At 35.5% G+C, this 23,717-nt stretch overlaps 1 protein-coding gene across 14 annotated transcripts in view; it reads left to right on the top strand.

Moving 5' to 3' along the window:
• LOC139152471 (breast cancer anti-estrogen resistance protein 3 homolog) overlaps positions 1 to 23,717 on the top strand; it is a 105,335-nt gene that overhangs the window by 61,038 nt on the left and 20,580 nt on the right. For 12 of the 14 annotated variants that reach the window (XM_070725620.1, XM_070725616.1, XM_070725618.1 and 9 more), the window contains 2 exons: positions 13,854 to 13,968; positions 19,845 to 19,938. In XM_070725620.1, coding sequence (XP_070581721.1) covers positions 13,941 to 13,968; positions 19,845 to 19,938 — 122 coding nt within the window. In that variant the 5' untranslated portion in view covers positions 13,854 to 13,940. Of the gene's footprint in view, positions 1 to 13,853; positions 13,969 to 19,844; positions 19,939 to 19,964; positions 20,116 to 23,717 lie in introns of those variants that run through there. The other 2 variants (XM_070725621.1, XM_070725622.1) reach the window with 1 other exon arrangement.

Here is a 23,717-nt window from a genome sequence, read left to right as displayed (position 1 = left end):
CAAACAGCTCTGCCAAAAATTGACCTGCTAATGGGTGACTGGCAGAATTATCGCTTACAGAAATAAAAATCTGTCACATCTTGATATATTGGCTCAAACAGGAAATTTATACAGCGACATTTTTCAATATTCTACCAACCATTTTTTCATCTATTGAGAGTGAATTAAAGCCAGCTGACTAAAAGGAATACTTACTCAATAGACTGTCGAATGGAAGCAGAATAATTATTTCCTTTCTGAAGAACTCAATAGCAGCTGAAAGGAACTGTGCCCTGCGATTTCCAACCTATAGCTGATTTTCCTTTCAGAATTAGAAGCTTAGAGAAGCAGCTGCGTGGACCCTATGTAGCTGTCAGAGTATTTCATATTCACATCATAGAAAAATGTAAATGTTATGAACAATTAACTTATATGAGAGAAAATTTACAAATTTATGTCAGGACCCAGTGACTTCATCTGGATAGGTCATTGTGGAATGATTGGAAAAAGGGTGCCTGCGTGGTCAGACTAGCCCCGTTAATTTTTGTGATACTAGGATAGAAAGCTAGCTACAAATATTATTTCATGGTGTGATTGGTGTTGAGGAAAAACTAGGATACCTCATTTGTTTAAAAAATGACAAACAGCACAGCTCTGAAATCAAATGTCAAAAGGATCTTTTTTATCAGGAGATGATTCTCTTAAGATGACTTAGAATTGATACACTGTGATAATCACAGATCTTCCACTAGTTACGGTCTGTAGACAGCAACGCGTGTTAGACAGGATCACATACTGCGTCTGATTTTCAATAATTACACTTAGATCAGTGGCTTTACAGGGAAGATTATGTGAAAGTAGAGTTCTGAATCCTGCATTCAAAATCAGTTTATTTTTTCTGTAATTCTTTTGTGCATATTGTGAAAACTGAAAAAATAACAAGAAGAAATATTCTCACCAGAATTTTTTAATACCATGTATGCATTTTAATTGCAAAAATATCATGTCAGGGCAAAGGTAATTGTGTTACCAGATGAAAAATAAGAGGATAATACCTAATTTGTCATTAAAATATCATCCTAACCTTCTTGAAACCATGGATATACTTAATTTCAAGGTAATGAGAACAGTTTATTTGATTACAGTATTCTGCACCACATCAGTGGAATTCATCGTTAACACACATGCTGCAGACATTTACACTGACTTTGTAGATAAGGGGAGATGTTTGGCAGAGTTTTATGCTGAAAGGGAAAGCGAGTGTTGGAGATTTGATGGGGATTTGTTCTCACTTCAGGAGTGCTATGAATGTAGGTGTCATGTAGGTGGTGACGATGCACAGGGAATTAGAGTGTACAGTCAGAGCTGTCATCTGTGTGTGACAGCGTTGACTCCCACTTGATTGCCTACAAGATGTACTATCTTGCATTTTCTTCTGTTAGTATGATTGATTCATATTGTGTTATAAGGTTCCAGGATGTATGTTGTATGCTACAGTTCAATTTAATCTACCATGTCATCTACAAATTCCCAAGCTTAATGCTAGCATATTATGTGGCATAATGTTATCTTTATGTTGTGCTCTGAGAAGGGCACAACAGTTTCTACTCAGATGTCTTACAATTCAACATGTTTCAGTAGATAAACAAAGAATTTCTCCTGTTGTTAAGATTACAGCACTGCCCCATCAGTGAAGATAAAAAAGGTCATTTTAGGTCACAACATTAGCAATGCTGTCAGTCTCAGTTCCTGTGTCAATATTCCTCTCAGCTAGGGAGTCTTTAAACTGTAATAGCATTGGTTGACAGCATCCATTATGGCAGTGCTAAGGAGCTCTTCGGTGGCTACAATGTATTCATTCAAATTTCATTAGCCAATCACCATTCACTTTACTACTATTGACTGAAGATTATCCACATCCATTCAAATGAAGTTTGAAATTCAGGGAAAGGAACTTTAGCTATATACTAGTGTAATGTTTATGATTATCCATACCCATAATCCAAAACCTACAATGTACTCTGAGTGATAGTATTTCATGAAAACAAGTGTGTGAATATGCTTTCTATGTTATCTACAATTGAAGGAATACAGCTAGAATAATTGCATACACACATCAAGTGTTGTTTAATTTTGTCTGCCGAGCTGTTATTGAAATGTCTGGTGTTGTAAGAAATGAGAATTGTTCCATGTTTTCATCTGAGACTTGGAAGAATTCAGGTCTAATTTACTCTTCAAAACGTTGAAAGCCAAATCGTTCTTTTTTCCCTCAAGATTCTTCATCCATTCAGAGCAAAATCAATGAATTGCTCATAGAATTCATAGTACCATTTGTAATATTGAGCAATTCTTCTTTTTGAAATGGAAGATGGTATTCGGGGTCATATCAGACTGAAAGCACTGATTTGAAAACAGGCTGAAAAAATTCTGCTGGAGAGCAAATTGTTGAATAAAAGCAATTTACAAAAGTTGCACTTATCTGACAAGCACAGATGATTAATTTTCCTTGTTATCAATGCATGACTGACAGTTTCAATCAGTGATAGACATGGATGAGATGCGTCGTGACATCATTTGTGCGTATAAACACAGACACCTGGATACATGTACTTACCATTATGTTCATCAACCTGGACTCTCCTACAACTGAACTCTAGGATGAATAGTGTTTCATGAAGTTATGTATATTAAATTTAATGAATGAGATAATAATGATTTATGCAATCCTGTCCTGCTTCTATTTTTGAAATCTCAAAATATTTATTTTCTCCTGTCATGAATTTATTATTTTTAGGGAGAAAGCCATTTACTTAAGCAGGTAAAAATCTACATGTTGACATGGTAACATTAAATTTCAAAAGGTAGTACAGCTTTTAAAATTGCTATTATAGCCTAATTGTGTTTTCATTTTGTGTTATATTATTTTTTATAAGTGCAACATCAATTTGTTTCTTAGTAGATTAATTGACAAATCAAATAAGATAATTACTTTTGGACCGAAGGAATCGTACATGAAGAATGAAATTTGCCGTGGGCAGCACAGCATAGATGTTGTGATTATAATTGAAAACAAATAATCATCAGCAGTAGCTATGTCAGCATTTGGTTAAAAACTGATGTCTGCTATTGATGAGAGTGAAATACTGTTTTCATGTTTTTCATCCACAACGATGGAATTGCTGAAAATTACCCCATTAAATGATCGATTTCCACGCCTTACAGTTATTACTGGTAATCTGTATTCCAGACATGCTGCATGTACACACAGCTTTCATGTAATCTCCGAAATAATTGATTTTCTAAAGTGTATACATGTGTACATACAAATCATAAATATCCTATGGTATGTCGACTCTACCGCTTTTTCATAATGATGACATCTACAACTTGCCCTTTGAAGTCATGGAGATAAGACATTTCAGTTGATTGGATAACCAACTTTCATTTAGATGACACATTCCTCCTGATAGGTTGGCAAACCATAGTGATAGCACTGAGAAAATTGTGAAAGCATGGAGCTTGGAAAAACCCAACACTTGTGGCACTCACTGGGGAAGAAGATTTAATCACTGATACAAGAAAGTGAGAATATCAGATCATGATGTGATGTCAGCCAACTGCATTGAATCTCAGAGTAATAATTTAGTTGAGTCATCTGACCGTCCATCACAAAATTACTAACATTTTCAATAACTTTATGACAGTTATTATAATGTCACTAACTGCTCTGAATTTATTGACTTCGTGACAGTTGAAAGCTTTTATAATATTTGGGATATTATATGTTATCACTTTCATGTGTTCAGGCAAGATCCTTATCTTGTGATCAGCAATACAGTGTATAATGCCAGAGATATCTTGTTTCTTTATCCAGGTGGCCTCTTCAGGTGTATATAATCTGCCCATTAAATACATTTGGCTTCATGACTAGAAAATTTACCCTTTTTTGCCATTCTGTCTAAATTATTTCATCTTTGCAGTCAAGACAAATTGGACAACTCAAGATGTAGTCATGGAAATTTGTTACTGAGGCAATATGAGCTTGGGAGACAGATTTAACAAAATTTAACTCTTGTGATGAAAGCTATATTGTGACCAGTGTGGATTCATTGTGAAAACCGAAAAATCTTGTTCACCTCAAAATTTAGTAAAAACCCATCTGTTATGTTATTTCAATTGAGTCAACAAATTATGGTTATCACTTTTAATTTCAATTAGTAGAAAAATTTCAAGAGTTTAGTACCGTGGCCATTTAAAAAATTTGTATGTTGACAAATGGTCATTTTCCTATGATGGAGGTACATGTAAAAGTTCGTCAGCCCAGTGTGTTGTTCAAGTAAAGACTTCAATCATGGTTAATACTAATAATCATTATCAGCAATAACCAGTTTGATTTGTTAGATTCCATATTGTCACTTCAAAAGAAACATATTCACAAATAAAATTGGCCATCATGATTTTCAACTTTGTATCAAAGCTGCAAGCTGATTGGAGAATTTTCAATATGATGCCATATTTCGTTCAGTGACAGCCAATGAAAAATTGATCCCTACCGAGCAAGAAGCATCTATACTGTACATCATTTTAGGCCTCTGTCCTGGTTTATGAAGTACGGTAATCTGTTTAATGGGGTCTAGTTAACAGCAAATAGTTGAAGGTTGTCAGCAGAAAATTTTAGAATTTGACAACAAAATTCTCAGTACTCTAAATATTTGCCTGTGTTTAGTTTCAGTGAACATGATACACTTGTAACCTGTACACACCCAGATAATTTCTGCAGAAAAATATCCTGTGAGAGTGAAACTATCTGAGTTTTGGAAATTTCAATCTTGAAAACAATATATATATATATATATATATATATATATATATATATATATATATATATATATATATATATATATACACACACACACACACACACACACACATGTATATATTTTCTACTAAACATGGTGATGATAACTGATAACTGTACTTGCTGACAGATGAAGATATAACATCGTGACATGGCATGAAATAGACATTGAAGTGTAAATGAAAGCTGAAATGAGCACTTGGGAAACTGTATTGGTACATGCCAGGTTTTATGTTTGCACATGTCATCAGTCATTGAAATCACACATTGCACATCTGTCAGGAGATATTCTCAGTTTTTTTGTCTCCTTTTCTCTCTCTTTGAAAATAACATGCGCAGAAGGTTGGATATAACTCAATTAATTTTATGAATTGTCCCACTAATTCAAATATTTAATGGAACGTGTTAGATCTCAATTTGTAGGTAAGAGTTGCTATTGAGGAAAATTGCAGTGCTCGATCAATCTATATTTTGTCTGCTTTAGATACAGACACATTCATATTCAGTGTGTTACCTAACTCTTGCCTCATCGTCTGAGCACTGTCTGATGTGTTAAATTGTAACTTTGAATTCAAGGCAGGTGTTGCACATAAATCCACTAATGGCGGCTGTCCTTTGCTGTGTCTAACTGACAAATGTGTTTGATGCATGATTTCTTGGGTTAAATTTTAACAAGTGGCAGGTGCAGAGGTAGAAATCTGAATTTTCATTTACAAAACCAAAATGATCTGATTCTTTTTACCCATTTGTTATACAGTACTAATTAATGAAATCTCCTCAATAGCAGAAAAAATTACTTTTGAGGAAAGATTTTATTGGTTTGTTTTAAGTAATTTTAAACTTTCAACAATTTCTTTGGCATGTGATTTGTATGGGGTCAGAAACAACACAATATTTCCTGGCCAACCTCGATACACTGACATAGGTGCATGTGGAGCCGGGAGTTCCTGTGACATTCAGCTATCATGACAAAAATCATTGTATATTCAGAAGTGTACTGCTTGAAAGAACAAAATGTGTTCAAGGCTGTGTCTTGAAAGCAGTTGGAAAAAAACCTGGAAATGTAAAAAATGAATACCTTTGGACGCTTTTTGAATTTATTGCATTCATTGGAGTCAAAGGTAGAAGGAGGGGCAGCAGAATAAATTCTTTTATGTGGCCATTTCCTGTGCGTATAATGCTCAGTACTTGATCTACCAACATATTTATTGCAGTTGTAGTTTGATAGCATGCCAGAAAAATAGACGCAGCCAGGTGTGAATTAACAGAAATGATTACATCTTCTGTATAGAAATATCACTTACATGTAGTAAGAAGCTGATGACAAGCAGTATACCTGATTAATTGCAAATTGCCCAAGTCAATTAGGCTAATTTGTTCAATTTTGTATGAGTTTATCTGAATTTGTCATGGTAATACAATAAGGTTAAGATTTCTGAAAATGAGGAATTTATGTTGGGACAGATCGTGTTTGTCAAACTACTCCCAGCTGTCAACAGTTGTCAAATTTTAACTCCCAGTTAAAAAGCTCCATGCAGTCTAAATATCACCTTTTCCTATAGTCAAAATAATTCAGCTACTTGCTTTCACTGAGGGAGTCACGTCAAGTGAACACTATGCAAGCTATGCCATCAGTAAGATACCATTTAAAATGGTATCTTACTGATGGCATAGCTTGCATAGTGTTCACTTGACGTGACTCCCTCAGTGAAAGCAAGGCATTTTGATAGTCAGTCGCTGTGACCTGTGTTGACCCCAGGTGACCTCATGTGACCTCTGAAAGAATTTGATGGTTATAGTCATTATGGCAGTTTACAACAGGGTGTTGTCTTGCAATACAAACATTCAGATAGGCTCTGCTGATGTAAAATAAACACAAAGTCCCCTCCCATGACTTTCCTTGTAGTTCATAGCACCAATGCCAGTGTTTGAGTGTTCGCATTTTCTTGGAAAAAAGGAATCAGAGGCTATGTCCCGCTTCAGGGAAAGTTGATCTTCTTAGACAATCACGGGCATTCTGTTGTTCTTAAATGATGGTGTATAAGCGTGTAAACATGATTTCGTATTTTAGTTTCCGTTTGCCGCTGGAGAACTTACATCGTGATTTAAAAATGAAGAAAAAGCCTAAAAAAATGAGGTATTATTAATACAAAAGAAACAGTCGCATTCTGCTTGTTCACCTAACTGATTATTCTTTCTCACGCCCGGTCTCTCTGCACCGCGGCATGCACGGCAGAGTTCTTACCAGTGCGTATTTAGGCCTACCGCAATCATGAAGCGCTAGAATGACGATGGTACGTTGCTATGACTGCCGTGTACATGATGAGCGCGGTGGCTGGAATGGAACGTGCACGCGACGACAGCTATGCACGCGAGCGCCTCTGAACTGTCGTCTGCTGTCCCGGCCTCAGAGATGTATATATACAAGGGTATGCTCATATGAACATGGAACCTGACGATGTGCGTTACAAAAAAGGGGGGACAGGGGGGACAGATACTATTACCCTCTAAAACGTCCGCTAAAGGTAAACAAAATTTTTATTTTTAAAATGTAATTCACTGACGATAGAAAGTAAAATACAGAATGAAAACAAAGAAAAAAAATGTGAAAATGTAACCCTTGACCTCCAAGGCTTGTTCACGTTCAGTGCAACCAAAACAGACTGAGTGAAAAGAAATGCACATTTGAAATAATCTTTCGGGTTCTATCGAAAGGCTTTCACTAAAACTGAAAAAAAATTAAATGTTCTTCTTTTGAATATTATATTGGAAGGTTTTACTACGAAGAAAAATAAAAAATATGTCCTTTCTTCTGCGCATGACGAAACCACAGAACAGCATTTGCTATATTAGCGTATTTTGCGACGTTCGAACATCCAAAGTCGCTACCGGATAACGGAAATTTGTAACGCACATAGTCAGGATTAGCGATGCATTTATTCTCGGTCATATTTCGAATATCTACTACATGTCAATCATTTTAATAACTTGATGTGTGCTACGATGCCATTTCAAATTTCATACGTCGTTTTCGCGACGGAACTCGACTCGTTTCATCGGTAAATAATATCGTCGAGAAATGATTTGCATACCCTTGTGTATATATATCATAATGTGAAACGACACAGTGCAGGTCGCGCGCGTACCTATAGTACGCGTATATATGCGTGCGTCGTTCCGCCGCGACGTTTAGCATCGAAAGAATACGGTCGATGTGGTCGCTTGTGACGTTCCCGTAGACACGTCCGACCTTTATCTGGTTTTGTAGCTAATTAGGCTTTTCAATCTGAACGGCATTCTGTTATAAATTTCTCACACAGTTATCATCAAAGTTCGTATTTACATATAAGCAGCTTAGTTTATATTCAGACTATCAATTCAGAACAACAGAGTGCCCGTGAGACAATTTGCTTCTGTGTACCAAACTCCCTTGGGTGTCATTCCAGTGTAATAGTGATGATCCGATCAGTGGCCAGTGGTCTATGGATTGTAAGGTTGTCATAAACGTGAGTGTAACAAATATCTACTATGTGGAAGTCCCACTGGAAGGAAACTCCTGCAACCTCTATTTCTAATGCAGAAATTCAAATTTTACAATAGAAAATAATATTTTAGTACAAAACATTAGTCATAAAAGCTTTATGGTAGAGTGATTATTCAAATCACTGCATGTCTTTTATTGTAGAAGTTCTGTACCCTGTAATTAAAGAGTCAAAATAAACTGATGTGTCTCTGACTCAAGAAAGTACAGTACTTGGTAATGTGTCTCTGACTCAAGAAAGTACAGTACTTGATAATGTGTCTCTGACTCTAGAAAGTACAGTACTTGGTAATGTGTCTCTGACTCTAGAAAGTACAGTACTTGGTAATGTGTCTCTGACTCTAGAAAGTACAGTACTTGGTAATACCCCACCCCCCAATAACTATTGAATATTAATTTAATTTATTATAGTGAGGTTGATACAAACAAAATTTCCAGAAATTCTCAAAACTACTTTCTACTCAGAGTTCACATTTATTGTGAGTTCAAGGGTGTACTACCAGTATGTACAAGCTGTACCCACTGATTCACAAACATGTCGGGTAATGAGAGAGTCTCCATAGTGTTTATTTTGAAGCCGCATATAAACTAAATCAGGAAAGACCAGGTGTAACGCCTGTATGCAGTCCAGGTCATTTCCAAAATTGGCGACGTTATACCATAATATTTTCCCCTATCATTAGCCAATCAGCGGCCAGTGCGCCATCAGTAAAAATTGTATTTCCTGGCAACCTCCACATACATCCTTGGTTACGTACGCCATACTGTGTCGAACTCTGATCGCGCCGTATTCTGTCATTATGTCAAACAGTTGTGTGGCCACTCTGTCAAAACACATTTTCAAAACCGCGTACCATTTTTATTCTGGCTTAGACAACCAAACCCCATATATCACTGTGATTCCTGGACTCTGGCCTGAAGTCCTGCTAAATATAAATCGTGTACCTACACAGATCGTTCAGAAAACCCCATTTGTATCGGAGATGGCAGCGATCACAAATTCTACCGTATGTCGAACAGTTGTGTGGCCACTCTGTCAACACATTTTTTAAAATCACGTACCATTTTTAGTCTGGACAACTACAAAACAGGTATCATTTTAAAGCCCTGACATCGCTCTTCCTTCTTGCAAAACGCCATATGCGTACCTACACAAATAACCTTTATAACAGTATTTGTCAGCGAAATCGATAAACTTGGGGTAGAAATGAATCGTAAATATTTCGAATATTTCTTCACTCATCGGACTCGTTGTTGGACATGATCTTCTGCAGAACATGTGGATTATGTTGACAGTTGAAATTTGTGGAAATTCACAAGACAGAGGCTTAATTATAAGCGGCCCAAAACTGCCGATCACACATGATGGATAATTTGTGACCTAGTGTGACCTGTACTTTATTAGCTCCGCTGTCAGCGACGCGGAGCTTATCAAATAGGTTGATTATCCGTCGTCGTCCGGCGTCCGTCGTCGTCCGTCGTCGTCCGTCAACAATTGCCTTCTCCTCTGAAACCACGAGTCCAATTGCTTTGAAATTTTATATGCAGTTCACTTGGGGTGACCTCACTTCAGTTTGTTCAAATCATGGTGAAATTTGCATATTTGTATTTTTGGGGCATTTTTTGGTGTTTTTGGTAAAAAAATCTTCTTCTCTGAAACCGCTTGTCCGATTGCTTTGAAATTTGATATGCAGTTTGCTTAGGGTGACTTAAATCAGATTTGTTCAAATGGTAGTGAAATTTGCATATTTGTATTTTTAAGGCAATTTTTGTCATTTTTGGTAAAAAAATCTTTAAAAATCTTCTTCTTCAAAACTACTGGTCAGATAGCTTTTATATTTGGTACATATGTCCCTAGGGATGATCTATTTCAGATTTGTTCAAATTGTGCAGAAATATGCAAATTTGCATTTTTAAGGCAATTTTTGCCATTTTTGGTCAAAAAATGTATTTCTCAAAAAGTACTGGTCTGATAGTTTTGAAATTTGGTATACAGGTTTCTATAGATGAACTAAGTAATATATTGAATTTCTGATGAAATCTTTAATTTTGTATTTTTGGGTTAATTTTTGCCATTTTTGGTCAAAAAATGTGTATTTCCAAAACTACTCATCTGATAGCTTTGAAATTTGGTATAGAGGTTTCTACAGATGAACTAAATGATATTTATGGAAATAATGATGAAATCTGCAATTTTGTAATTTTGGGGCAATTTTTGCCATTTTTGGTCAAAAAATGTGTTTCTCATAAAGTACTGGTCTGATAGCTTTGAAATTTGGTTTACAGGTTTCTACAGATAAGCTTAGTAATATATATTGAATTTCTGATGAAATCTGTAATTTTGTATTTTTTGGGCAATTTTTGCCATTTTTTGGTCAAAAAATGCGTTTCTCAAAAAGTACTGGTCTAACAGCTTTGAAATTTGGTATACAGGTTTGTATATATGAACTAAGTGTGATATTTTGAAATTATGATGAAATCTGCAATTTTTATTTTTGGGGGCAATTGTTGCCATTTTTGGTCAGAATATTTTATTCTCAAAAAACTACTCATCAGATAGCTTTGGTTGACATGTTCTTAGGGATGATCGGATGTGATATATTCAAAGTATGATGAAATCTTCAATTTTGTATTTTTGCAGCTTATTTTAGCCACTTTTTTCTGGCCACTGCATTGAGTTATCAAAGATTTCCACCTTCTTCATCAACATGTGTCAAAAATAGTTATTCTGTACATAAACACAGCGGAGCTATATCAGCCGCTAGGTCGCTTGTTAATGATGTAATCTGGTCGATGATTGGCTAAAAGCCGGAATACATTATCATAATGAGTCACCAATTTTGGAAATGACCCGGATCGGTATGGAATGGTCCTGAAGCCTTCGGATTCAGTGTGTGTGTGGTACTTACATGTATGCGTGAACCACTCCAGATCATCAACAAGATGTAAGGTACACTCTATCATAACACCGCCACTTGGAATCCCCCCATGCTGGTGACAATATTAAATTCTCAGTGACCCATATATCAAGTTTACAATCAATCATCTCAGTTTACTTCATGTCAACAGTCTGTCATGGGGCTCAGGAGTGGAAACTTTTCTCAAGAATTCAATTTTGTAAAAAATCTTTTTTAGGAATGTAGCATTGTTTCTGTCAGTCTGAAAATGAGACAAAAGAAAAGTCCAAGTGGATTGATTTGATCAAGATTACTGAACACTGATATCAATGAATAGTATCTGTATCAATGCGAAACATTTGTATTTCTTTTTGTCTGACGTGAAAAGTTGCAGAAAGTACGTTCTTAAATATTTAATGGTACAGGCTTATAATAACTTATATGTTATCTGCAAGGGTCGCATTTTAAATATCAAATATAGGCTGTAAAATGATGACTGCAGGTGATATGACTCTCACCACTATTGAATAATGTATATTGCTGTAACATGTATAGATTGTCTCTTTGTCATCATTCTGTCGGTTTTTAATATTTTAAATAAAGTTTTTCATTGAAAACATATTATTTCTTTGATCCTCTTTAGAATGTGAAATGGTATTTTTTTTGAATTCTTGAACTATGCGTACAACTTGATGACACAATGTCTTTGACATAGCCAGAGTCATAATCTGACAAAACAACAGCATGAAAATAAACTTTGAAAAGCAGAAATAATAATTACCCTGAATCTCCAAAGTTTGGCAAAGGTAAAAAATTTCGGAAATTAAGATTAATTTGGGTCAGTCATGCCAGTAGATAAGCTAATAAAACTATTTAGAGTTCAACTTCTTCCATACATACAACCAATGTTCAGTAGCAACATAAATTTTCTGGTTGATGGGACTTTTGATACGAATGATTATAGCCACTTGACATTGGTGTAAATACTTCCTACTGCCTTGACATTGGTGTTAATACTTCCTGCTGCCATAGTCAATTCCAAGAATCTGCTTTGTGGAAATTTACTATGTGTCATGTAATGAAAAGAACCAAATTTTGAGGAAAGAAGGTTTTGTAGAACTCAGAATCAGAGAGAGAGGAGGGGGGGGGGGGGAGAGGTGTACATATTCATTTTTATCCATCAACTGATCTTGTATGTAGCATAACCTTGACCTTAAAATCACTACCGGTACATCTACAAATCTTCCATTTATTATTGGTCAAAGAAACATTCTTGACATCAGATTTAGAGTTATATGGCTATCATGGAGTGAGAGCAAGTACCCTGAATAATGGAATCCCAAATCTGCCATGATTGATTTCTAGCATTTACCATTCTAATGATTCATTACCTTTAAACTATAACTTGGAGTCAAGGGCAGAAAAAATCAATCTCTTGAAGTACATCTGTCATCGATCCATCAAAATAAAAGTAGTCCCTGCAGAATATTGGTAATTTCCTCTCTTTTCTGTTGCTCAGCAGCAAAATATGACCTCTTCAAGAACATTGGAAGGGATGTTAACATTGGAATATATTTTGCAATACTCATATACAATTTATATTGTTGTGATTTGGTGAAATTCTCAAACGTTCACGGCTTTAACTGAAATAAAAGATTCATATTTTTTACAATAGCTACATATATTATATTGCATATCATAGTTTATGTACTGGTTGATGGTGTAATTTTTGTTTAGTTTACGTAAATAAAACTCACTCAGTTCCTTGTAAAGCATCAAATTCAGATATGCCTGTAGCACTTACAAGGCATACAGGGGCCTTAAACATTCCAATTCCCAAATAACAGTGTATCTTATCTTTGATTGTATCATATCAGACATTTTCTGAGCACATGTCCCGGGGCACTGGCTCTGATGACTTCCGGCCAAGCAGTGTGCCAGTCCCATATAAAATACTCGTAAATCTTATGGCTTCAGAGTTTGTGTGGTGTGGACAATGTGTTGATGACATTGTAAAACGCCAAACTGTTGTTTTGTGTTGAGAGTTTACCAGATAGTTGGCGTGTCTTTGTTCAGATAAATTTATGACTACGGATTTAGAATCTCAAAGCCTGTTTAGTGCATTTTAAACCTCTTTGACAGAATGACTGTTGCCATGAGAACCATTGAATATACATGAATCACAAGTGTGGTGACAAGCTCGAACTCAAGGTTACCGTGACAACAGGATTTATCTGTGAATGCCAGCGACAGCGTCACTGTGTCCCTGTAGTTCTTACATGTAATGTAAATGATTAATATTGTGTAATAAACTTCATGAACTGACAAGCATGACCATTTGCCCACTTTGAGTTCAAGTCGATAGGCCATTGACAGTCAAACTGTGTTGCTTGGTGATAGCTTTTGATTGTAGGAGGTTCCCTTTAAAAGCACTCACGTAGTAATTTACATATGGCAAGATGAATCAGAGAGACTTATGTAACTGAGTGACTCAAAAACCTCTGAACTGAATAATCCTACTTTACAAACAGAAATCTTAATCCGGCTCATTCTCTCTCTGTCTTGTCTCTTTGTGCAGTCGCTGTTTTGTCTCACTGAAAATGATTTCCGACAGCTGGGAGTTCGCAACGGAGCACACCGGGCTAGAATAGTCTCCAGTATTGTCATGTTGAAGCAGAGACACAGATACTCAAGTAAGTTGCTTGCCTGTAGGTTCAAGCATGTGTGTGTGCGTGTACACTCGTGTGAGAACGTGTCACTGTATTAAATCTTATGCATTATTAGTATCTGTATGTGTGAAGAGCTCTCATGTTTTTTCATTCAAAACATACTCAAGTATTAAAATTGCTTGCCTTTTGATGGGAATGTATGTGTTTGCGTAGGTGAAACCTATGATTTTTTCCATTCAATTTCAAGACATACAAGTAAGTAGTTCAGTGCCTTCTCCTGTTTGTATACCTGTATGTTTTAAGTGTGTGTCTGTGTCAGTTAAGTAAATTTACTTTTGATTTTTTCATGTATGTCGATGTGATTTCACCAGCTGTTTTAATTCATAAACTGTCATATTTGTTGAAATCTGGAAACTGTTTTAGTTCAAAGACGATGAGACTATTATAATGTAATTGCAATATAATGTCCTCGGTGAGGTGATTGTTGAACAGCCTGCCGGGATGGAGTAATTGTGTTTGTTTTGTTTAGTCCTTCAAACTTTCCCCGAACAATTTGAATAAGGTCAGCACTATTGGCAGATTTTCAAAAGTCTCACCCACCAGTATGATATTTTTCTTTCACTTCATAGCCAAACACAATACACATTGTTGATATTTTTCTTTCACTTCATAGCCAAACACAATACACATTGTAATTATCTTCACCACTTGAGAAGGCTGAATTCCAGTCCATTCGATTCCAAAAATAATGAGCCTGGTGATTGAATCATGGTTGACGGGAGAAACTGAGATGTTTATTTCACAGTCATTTATTTTTTCATCTGAAAGGAAAAACAGTTTCGTTTGACGTATGTCAATAAAGGCAGAGAAGATAACATTGCTGATGGCTTTTGTTGAAAAGACATTATGAGATCTAGTTGTAGAATCATTGTGAGTCTATAAAGAATCATGGTTTGAATATATCTGATTTGCATTTTACTGAAACCATTTTGAGACACAGGAAAGCTACAGAAAGTACATATACACTGTAAGATGTTGACAGGAAAGAGAAGGGACAGTTAACTGTTACAACTGATCTGAGTCACAGTTGATTTGGGTCAGGTATGGGACCTTCTGCTAAAAAAGGGGAAAAGGTTTGTCTATAAATCTGGCAAAGTAGGGTGCGGAGAAACAATTGGTATTGGAATTTTTGAAATAGTTGAGGTTCATACACTGTCTTTTAGAAATGCTGTAACACATCATGACAAGGCAATGTATCAGCTGTACTAAAAGTCATCTGTCAGAATATACAATCTTTGTGTTTGTGAAACAAAAAAGTAATTATTCTTTATCACATTTAACCAAATACTATTTCCCATGTTATTGATTGACAAACAGTAATAATGATGTAACCCTTGCTATGAAGTGAATAATAATTGTAGTACGCATCAAGTTTCATCTGATATATGCTGTACTGACATGAGCACTTTCAGCAGGGAGCTTTGATGACTGGGAGAATAGCTGATGAGCAAAGTATTTTGTTAGCAGAGTAGTTCATATAAAAAGACTCCAAAAGTGGTAAAAAACTAATTATATGTAAGAAACCCTTCAAGATGATATTACTGATGGAATCAATGTAAATTCAAATATTAACTGAATAGAATACATTTTATAAAGGAAGTCTGCACGGCTCTGATAGCTGTTCGACTTTGTAACATATGTTTTGTATTTGGATCAACTGGTATGACTTTCCAATCTGCTGTCTAACGCGTTTCCCTATTTTACTTCTAAGATTAAAAAGTAGGTGCAGATAACCCTGGCTTTTCCCCAGCTTAGTCATAAGGTAGAACAGATAAGATAAGAGAGATCGAGAAAGTGAAACCAGCCAATCTGGACATCACTGATGAAGTGCTTCTATAACTGTCTAGGATAAACCTTCCATGCACCCAGCCATCCCCAGTGTTTGGGATCAAACCAAACAGTATTCAATAACAGGGGTGAGATGTAGACAAGCTGTGTATTAACCCTTCAACCCCAACTTCCCTATGTGTGCTAGTCCAAGAATACTATTGAATGATGGGGGATTAAACCTTGTGTGGATGAATGACAGGAGACAGTGTAGACAAAATAGCCCTTTGGCCAACCAGCTCCCAGGTGTGCCAGTCCGACCATACCGTATAGGATTAGTGATCTCCCAGTCCCTCCACAAAACCTCGGTGATCTAGAGAAGGTAAACCACTGTACGGGTGAGTGATCCACAACAGGTTTAAAGCAGAAAGGCAAATATCAACTCTGTTGACTCGGAATCTATGGAGAAGTAATTCTACACACATTGTCATTGTCAACCATCCACAAGCAGAATAAACACACACCACCTTCAAGTTGAGATCTCTTGATTGGAGGCCACCAGGAGTTCTAAGAAATGATTTTCTGTCACATATACACCTGGCATAATGCACAACCTTAAGACTTTGTGTACAATGTAAGGCCTCTGATATTTCCGGCAAAGGTGTGGCATTGTTTAATCACTTGAAAAGCACAAATATGCAGTTATTTGAATTTCATGAACTGTACTGAAAACTGATGCTGTAGGAGTACAGTTCATTTCATAATTAAACAAAAACTCTTCCTTTTCTATTTTATGTATACAATTAAATGAAAGCTATTAATCAACTCTTTGAGTGCCACAATTTTTCCCATCAAAATTTTAGTGTAACATTTTAGTAAATTTTATGAGCTTTTTGGTGATTATATTGATAATTTTAGACAAAATGGACATTATTTCTGGTTAGTTTCAGCTTTTGACCAAATTTTTTAATATTTTTATCTGGGTGATATTTTATACAGGTGACAAAAATTGACTTGCACAGTCATTTGTTTACGTTACATACATGTTGTTTATCTTTCATTTATTGTATTCCTTTATTTCTTCTTCTATTAAAACCAAACGTTGACAAAATTATCAAATGATAAATTTTCCTTTTTCAAGATACAACTATTTTTAGGTTTTTGTCAGGATAAACGATGCCAAACAGGTATATTGAGGTCTGATTAGATATTCATTTTTTTAATGAATGTTGGCAGGCTACATTTGAGAAATGCTGCAGTGTTTGTGTCCAAGGTGTAAAATTCCACAGCTCTCAGTCGCCAGCACTCATGTATAGAAATTTATGTTAATTCATTACAGCAATATACTTTTCTGTCGTGATCTCATGACTTAAGATGATAATTGTACCTGATTTTGGTTTCCCATTTGTCATTTTCGTGGGATCAATACAATTTTTGCTGTCATTATGAGATAATTTTAGATAACTTGAGAAGTGGCATTTTATTTTGAAAAGAATGGCATTTAAGGCAGGACATGGTTAAAAAAAATTCTGAAACTCTACGTTCTTAAACTTATTCTATAAATGTACTGCTCTCATCTTTCATCCTTAAAAATGTCCATACCAAAGGTATGAGTATAAAGATGAAAAAAATCCTTTTCAAGCAATAAACTTAAATGTTGAATTGCCCAGCATTACCATGTAACTCTAGAATAATTTTATGGTAACATATACGCCTGCTATCATACAGCTGAGTATCTCCCACTGTTGAACCTCTTTGCATCAGACGACAGTCATTGATATTCTGTGGAAGCATCACGTATTGGACATTTCTTCATGACTACACTGTGTAAATAATGCAACCTTGACTTGCTGCTTTCAGCAAAAGTGACTTTGGCTTACTGTATAGGAATTTATCCATGCAACATTAACATTCAGTCTATGCATTAAATCCCTAGTATATTTTAATATTCTATAGACTCTTGGGCAGAATGTTATATGACATATTTTCTTCGATAGATATTGTCATTGAAATTTTCATTTCAAAGGCTTTGATTAAATTCAGACAAAGTATTTGCGTTTTCACATGAAAGGGAAAACATACGTAAGTGAAAATTTCCTCCTACTACATACAAATCCGTCAAAATGAAAACCATGAAGGTTGTAGATATCAATGGAATATTAAACTGCAGTTTTTTAAACTTACTGAAGAGCGCCCTCTAGTGTCAGATTAGGAAATCCAGTCAGGTGCTGTGAGATGGCAATACAAACCACAAATTATTGTTTTAGTCATCATTATTGAAGAAAAGCAATTGAAAACTCATACAGTTCATTATTTCAATTCATTTTATTCTTGAAGTGAAGTTTTTGATTTTAAAGATTTGATTTAGCGTAATACTGAATAGGAACAAACAGTTGTTGGTTTCATAAATATTAATTTGGACATGTAAGCTTTTGTATCCCCTAAAATGCTGTTCAGAGAGATTGTAAGTCCAGTTTGTAAGTACCTTATGCTTACATATATGCACATTGTGAAATCGAGTGGTCACGGTGCAGGAATTGTTTATTAGATAACCTTTTTGACATAAGATACTAGTTACAGAACAGTGTATACAGATGTCATTCTGTTATTGAAGTAGTACATAGCATTGCAACATCTTTACTGCACAGCTGCATAGAATTTTTATCAAGCTAGTTAGTGGAGGAATTTAACCTTTTGAAGAAATATACCTGTGGTCGATATGGCTACAGATAAGTATGGTGGCTAGAGGGTATAAGAGCGTACTCATCGCTAACCTTTCACATAATAAGTATCACAACAGAGATTGGGAAATGGCATGCATTGGGCTTAGTGGTTGTCCCAAGTTTCAGGTCATCAGTCGTTGACATTAGGGTGTGTGTATCTATTTGCCTTGATACTGTATAAGCATGGATAATTCTTAATGACGTAATAGCACAGTGTTGACTGTTTGTTGTATACAGTTCTCAGTGAGATGCCTGCAATTTGATGTGGGTGTAATATCATCATTAATAGTCTTCAAAGATAAAGAAGAATCCCCAGTTATGACTTTTTCACCCCCATTTCCTGGTACATAGGTCTATCCATCCTATTGAAACCGTTGGAAATATATCAATCTGAATTATTGTAAAGTTTATATATATATATATATATATATATATATATATATATATATATATATATATATATATATATATATATATATATATATATATTTGTAGTGTTACATTATATACCCTTTTTATATATATATATATATATATATATATATATATATATATATATATATTTGTAGTGTTACATTATATACCCTTTTATTCAAAGTTTTTTTTTTGGAAATGATATTTTTGATATTTGTTTAATATTGAAAATCCAAGAAAAATAATATGAAAACTGTCTACAGTGGAATACATGTATTGGTAGATCACAACAGAATCACTTATAAAAGCAATCTGCGATGGTAGTGAAACTTATGTAATGGAGAAATGATTGAAGAGCTTTGACACTGCCAGCGCAAGAGGTCACACAATTCAGTCAGCATAAATTATGATTATGTTATTAAAAATTTATGAAACGTAAAATGTTGACAACTGCAGACACTTTATTTTCCTTTCAATGGAATTGAGTTATTGTCATGAATTTTTTTGAGGGAATTTACTTGTACCTGTTTTTTGCTGAAGTGTTGCATTTCAGTAACGGGACTACCTGTTTAGCCCGTAAAAGCAAACTCAGTCTGTGTGGAGTTCCCAATAATTAAACAGGTTATATGGAATTTTAGAATCGTAGGTGTGAAATGTAGACGTAGTCAGATGGTTCAAATGCAGCAAGAGGTCAAAGGTCAACACTAAATGATTTCCTCTTTTCAGCCCCACAATGACATCATAAAATTCTTGACGTCATAGATTTATTGACAGGTTGTTGCTAGTTTTTTATAATTTTTTTCTGATGGATGTTTCCTCTGACGTACATGTAAGTTCATGTTTCTCTTTCATTTGATATAGTTTCGGTAAAGAATTTCTAATGGGGATGTGATTCCTAAAAAAAATAAACAATCTTAATTTTTCTGTACATTGCAGTGGCCAATCAAATGTCCCCCACCAAGATGTCACATGGCATGCCTCCTGCCAATCAGGGATCACCAGGATACAGACCGCATTACACATTGCCAAGGTAAAGTTCAATTGCTGATCTCATTTCCTGTCATTTGCATATGTATGGGTGTGTGTCAGTGTGTGAGTGAAGACTTTGCACTGAAAGGGTGTAAGATAACTCGGGTTTCCTGATCACTGTCAGACGTTTGCACACACGCTGCTATTTTCTCCCCAATATTTGTTCCTTTCCCCTGAGGTAAGTGTGCCAGTAATTGTTTATCTTTTTGCATGGCTGATGGTCTGTGGCCTGGAACTGGAAACTTCCAAGCACACAGTTATAAGTGATACAAATATAAAATCCTTGCCAGTGTGTTTGTACTGTATGTTTACTTTCTTCGTGGTATTGACTTGAGATATGAAAGCAAACACACGATTGTGTGGTTTCATCAACATTTTGCCATCAAAACTTGCCATGTTTTATGACTGACTCGAGTAGAAGTCAAGACATTTTATGCTGTTTACTCAAGTGTGATGAATTTTCATGATGTCCTTTCAATACAAGACTTTGCTTCTTATGGCAGTGCAAGGAGCTTTCTGCATTTCTTCATCAAGAAGAAAGGAATATGAAGCCCAAGGAATCTGGGGCGTTTAATTCACTCAGGATGTCTTTATAAGTAATCTTTCTAAATGATACGTGTACATCTTGCATGCTTTAAAGTGCTGTTGTAGTTTCTTGCATTTAAATGTTGTACATTGATCACAGGTGATGAGCCAGTGCACTCCCTTTCACACACGGAGTCATTGACACAATATTGTGTGCAGACAGCTATAATTTGACAAATTTTATTCATTTTGGCATGTGTGTGTGTGTGTGAGACCTTGGACAGGAGCCCAAAGCCCTCTATTTGAACAGAGAAAACTACACCCAACCAGAAGTGATTATATCACCGAGCCCCTGTTTGTTAACTGATTGACAATTAAAGTGGAAAAGGGGCCACAATTCACAAAAGATTCCTGGCTCCTTGAGTATCAGGCATGGCAATGCGACTCAATTGTCGTAACAAGTGTAATGTACATGCAAGCAACTGTCATTGATATGCAGGAGATCAAGAGTTCATCTCGCTGACATAAAAACCTAGAGATTACAGAGGGCAAAAGATCGCCCAGACCCTCTTTGCTTGAATTGTACAACTACCAGTTAATGTAATTTTTTTTGTGACTAAAAGGTTTGCTTTTGTGGTTTCTCAGTTGTGATAATTCCCGCCCCCTTTTGTTGTTGGTTTGCAATCTCTGGCGTCACGCTCCGGTCACTCTGAAAGACATTCTGTTTGGTGAGAAATTCCTAGGGAGTAAATTACACATGGAAACAGTGTGAAGAAGTCAGGGGATAACTGTTGAGATTAAGGATAACCTTTTGTGGGTGTGATAATTATTTTCGTTTAGGTATGTAATTTCAGTATTTTTGCTGTTGTGTGTTCGTGATTTATTTTAAAAAACAGCTGGGACCTGTGAAAGCCATGCATGGAGGTATGCTGTGGCTACTACCGGTACATCCATACGTGTAGACTATACATAAACAGTTTGTAGACAAAAGAGTGAAACAATTGTAACCAGACCCTGTATCCAGACAGGACAGTAAACATGCACACAAAACCAACAGATGGCCTAGTTGAGAATGCTGAAAAAATATGGCTGTCTTTATTGCTATGTACTAAATAATGAAACACATTAATGATGAATGGCGCATTATGATGTACACTCTCAATAATTGTTCTTCAACACCATATTGCATGTCGTACTTTATTGTACTTTGACATCCTATGTTGAGAGATACAGTGCAGGAATCCAGCTGACTTCCAATGTTGTACCAGTATATTGATGATCCATTGTCATTATAATTCATTCTTTAAATTGCTATAATGATTTCATATCCATTAATCATGATCTAACAGTCCTTCTAACAATCCTCAAATGATTGGCTGTATTTTATGTGCTCAATTTAGAATGTGTTCTTTTTGATTGATTTACTATTAAACACCTTCTTAGAAACAAGCTAAAAAGCTCTGATGCAATTTTTGTACTTTGAACTTCAGGAATGTAAAATTCTAATTGTAATGCATTTTAACAGTAAGGGTCTTGTTCATTGCATCACAAGTAATATTTTATACAGTTGAATTTAATTATGTAAAATTGTAAGTTGAATGACCTTTGAAAATGATAAACCATGTACTGTATACTATATTAGATTGTTTTAAAGGCATGTTTGCACTGCTGCAGCTCTTAAAAATAATTCTACAAATTTTAATTTTGACCTGATGAACAGATGAGTGTGATTCCTGACGAAGTTTTACGGTTTTTCTTGAGGCTCTCAGAGCCTGTCTTCAACTGCAAGACAGCTGGCATTTCCTGTGTTGACCTTCAATGAACCCAGACAGTCCCAAATTACATTTGCTGAATAGCTCCTGCAAAAGGTTGTTTGTTTGTCTTGATAGCCAGAGTCTTGTAGCAACTAAATGTGTCAGCAAGTCACAAAGTGAAATCTGGGGAGTCGTAAATATCCAAACAGGACACACGCACATTCTCATTAAATGGATATGAATCAAGTTCTTTGTTGCAGTGTTTGATGTCATCTGTAAATTGCAAGAATTTGACAAGTAAAACATTGATTCCTACAATTGTACATTTCATCTGATGAACCCTTTCACTCCATTTCTAAGTGCAGAGGTCCATCCTCAACATCAAAAAACAAACAACATTTTTGGCCAAACCATTGGGGTGAAAGGTCATCTCACTGAAACTCCAATATCCTAATATGTAACTATGTCCATAGACATCCTGTGACGTTCACTGCAGGAACATCTTTTGACATCCATGTGTCCCATGTTTCCTCATACAATCAACTGCTTCCTGTATGAATTTCGTGACTGGAGCTTTAATTTCCCCTTGTTTAGCTTTCCTTTGTTTTGACTTTTTTATCAAATTGGGCAGGCGTTTCCTATTCTTAATGGGAGAAATACAATTTTGATTTGAAATAGTAATGTTAGTACAATCACATTGTGTAATGGTGATTACAACACTTTCCACACTTCACAGATCTCACAAGTGGTGTAGTGATTGTGTTTTATTTGTCTATAGATATAAATATCGAATTTCAGTGAAAATTTGTACTGAAACACTGATATCTATAATTTACAACAATGTGAAAGACGTTGACCCTGTTGAAAGTTTGTCACAATGACAAATCGATGAAAAACAGAAAACACTCCTTATGTTTTGATTTACAAAATGCCAACAGAATCATCCATGAGCATCGCCCATGGCAATTAAATCTCTGAAATTTAATGATTTAATGTGGTCAGTGACAAGTCTTTTTTGGAGTCGTGATTTCACCAATCTTAAAGGAATAAAATGAAATTGTAGAAGGAATGCAGATTTCATGTTGTATCGCTCATCAATCAAAGTTTCTAAATGGCTCCACTAGGGCAGTTTTAAGGTTAAAAGTTGAATCTGTTTCTTTTATCTAACAACGGGTTGAAAAAATCCAGCTAGATGCATTTGGCGAGTCGCATTCAGTCTTGATAATGCTGTCTCTGCTGGCATGAGTGATGTGTTTTGAATAGGCCTGATGCTTAATGATGTCATTTCCATTAACCATCATTAGTATGCAAATATTCTATAAGTGTAATTTCTGATAGAATTGCAAAAATCTCAAACAAAAAATACATATTTGTCTGAATTTCTTACAATACTTTCAGAAATTGCACTTAAAATGATAGTGATATTGGTACTTTTTTACCATTCAACTGAAATGGTCAAAATTATTCTTGGAGGGATCTGTCCAGTAACAAAGATTTTAGA

This window comes from Ptychodera flava, chromosome 16 (genome assembly GCF_041260155.1).
Source record: "Ptychodera flava strain L36383 chromosome 16, AS_Pfla_20210202, whole genome shotgun sequence".
In the NCBI taxonomy this organism is placed as follows: Eukaryota; Metazoa; Hemichordata; class Enteropneusta; family Ptychoderidae; genus Ptychodera; species Ptychodera flava.
This window is presented reverse-complemented; position numbering and strand designations above follow the sequence as displayed.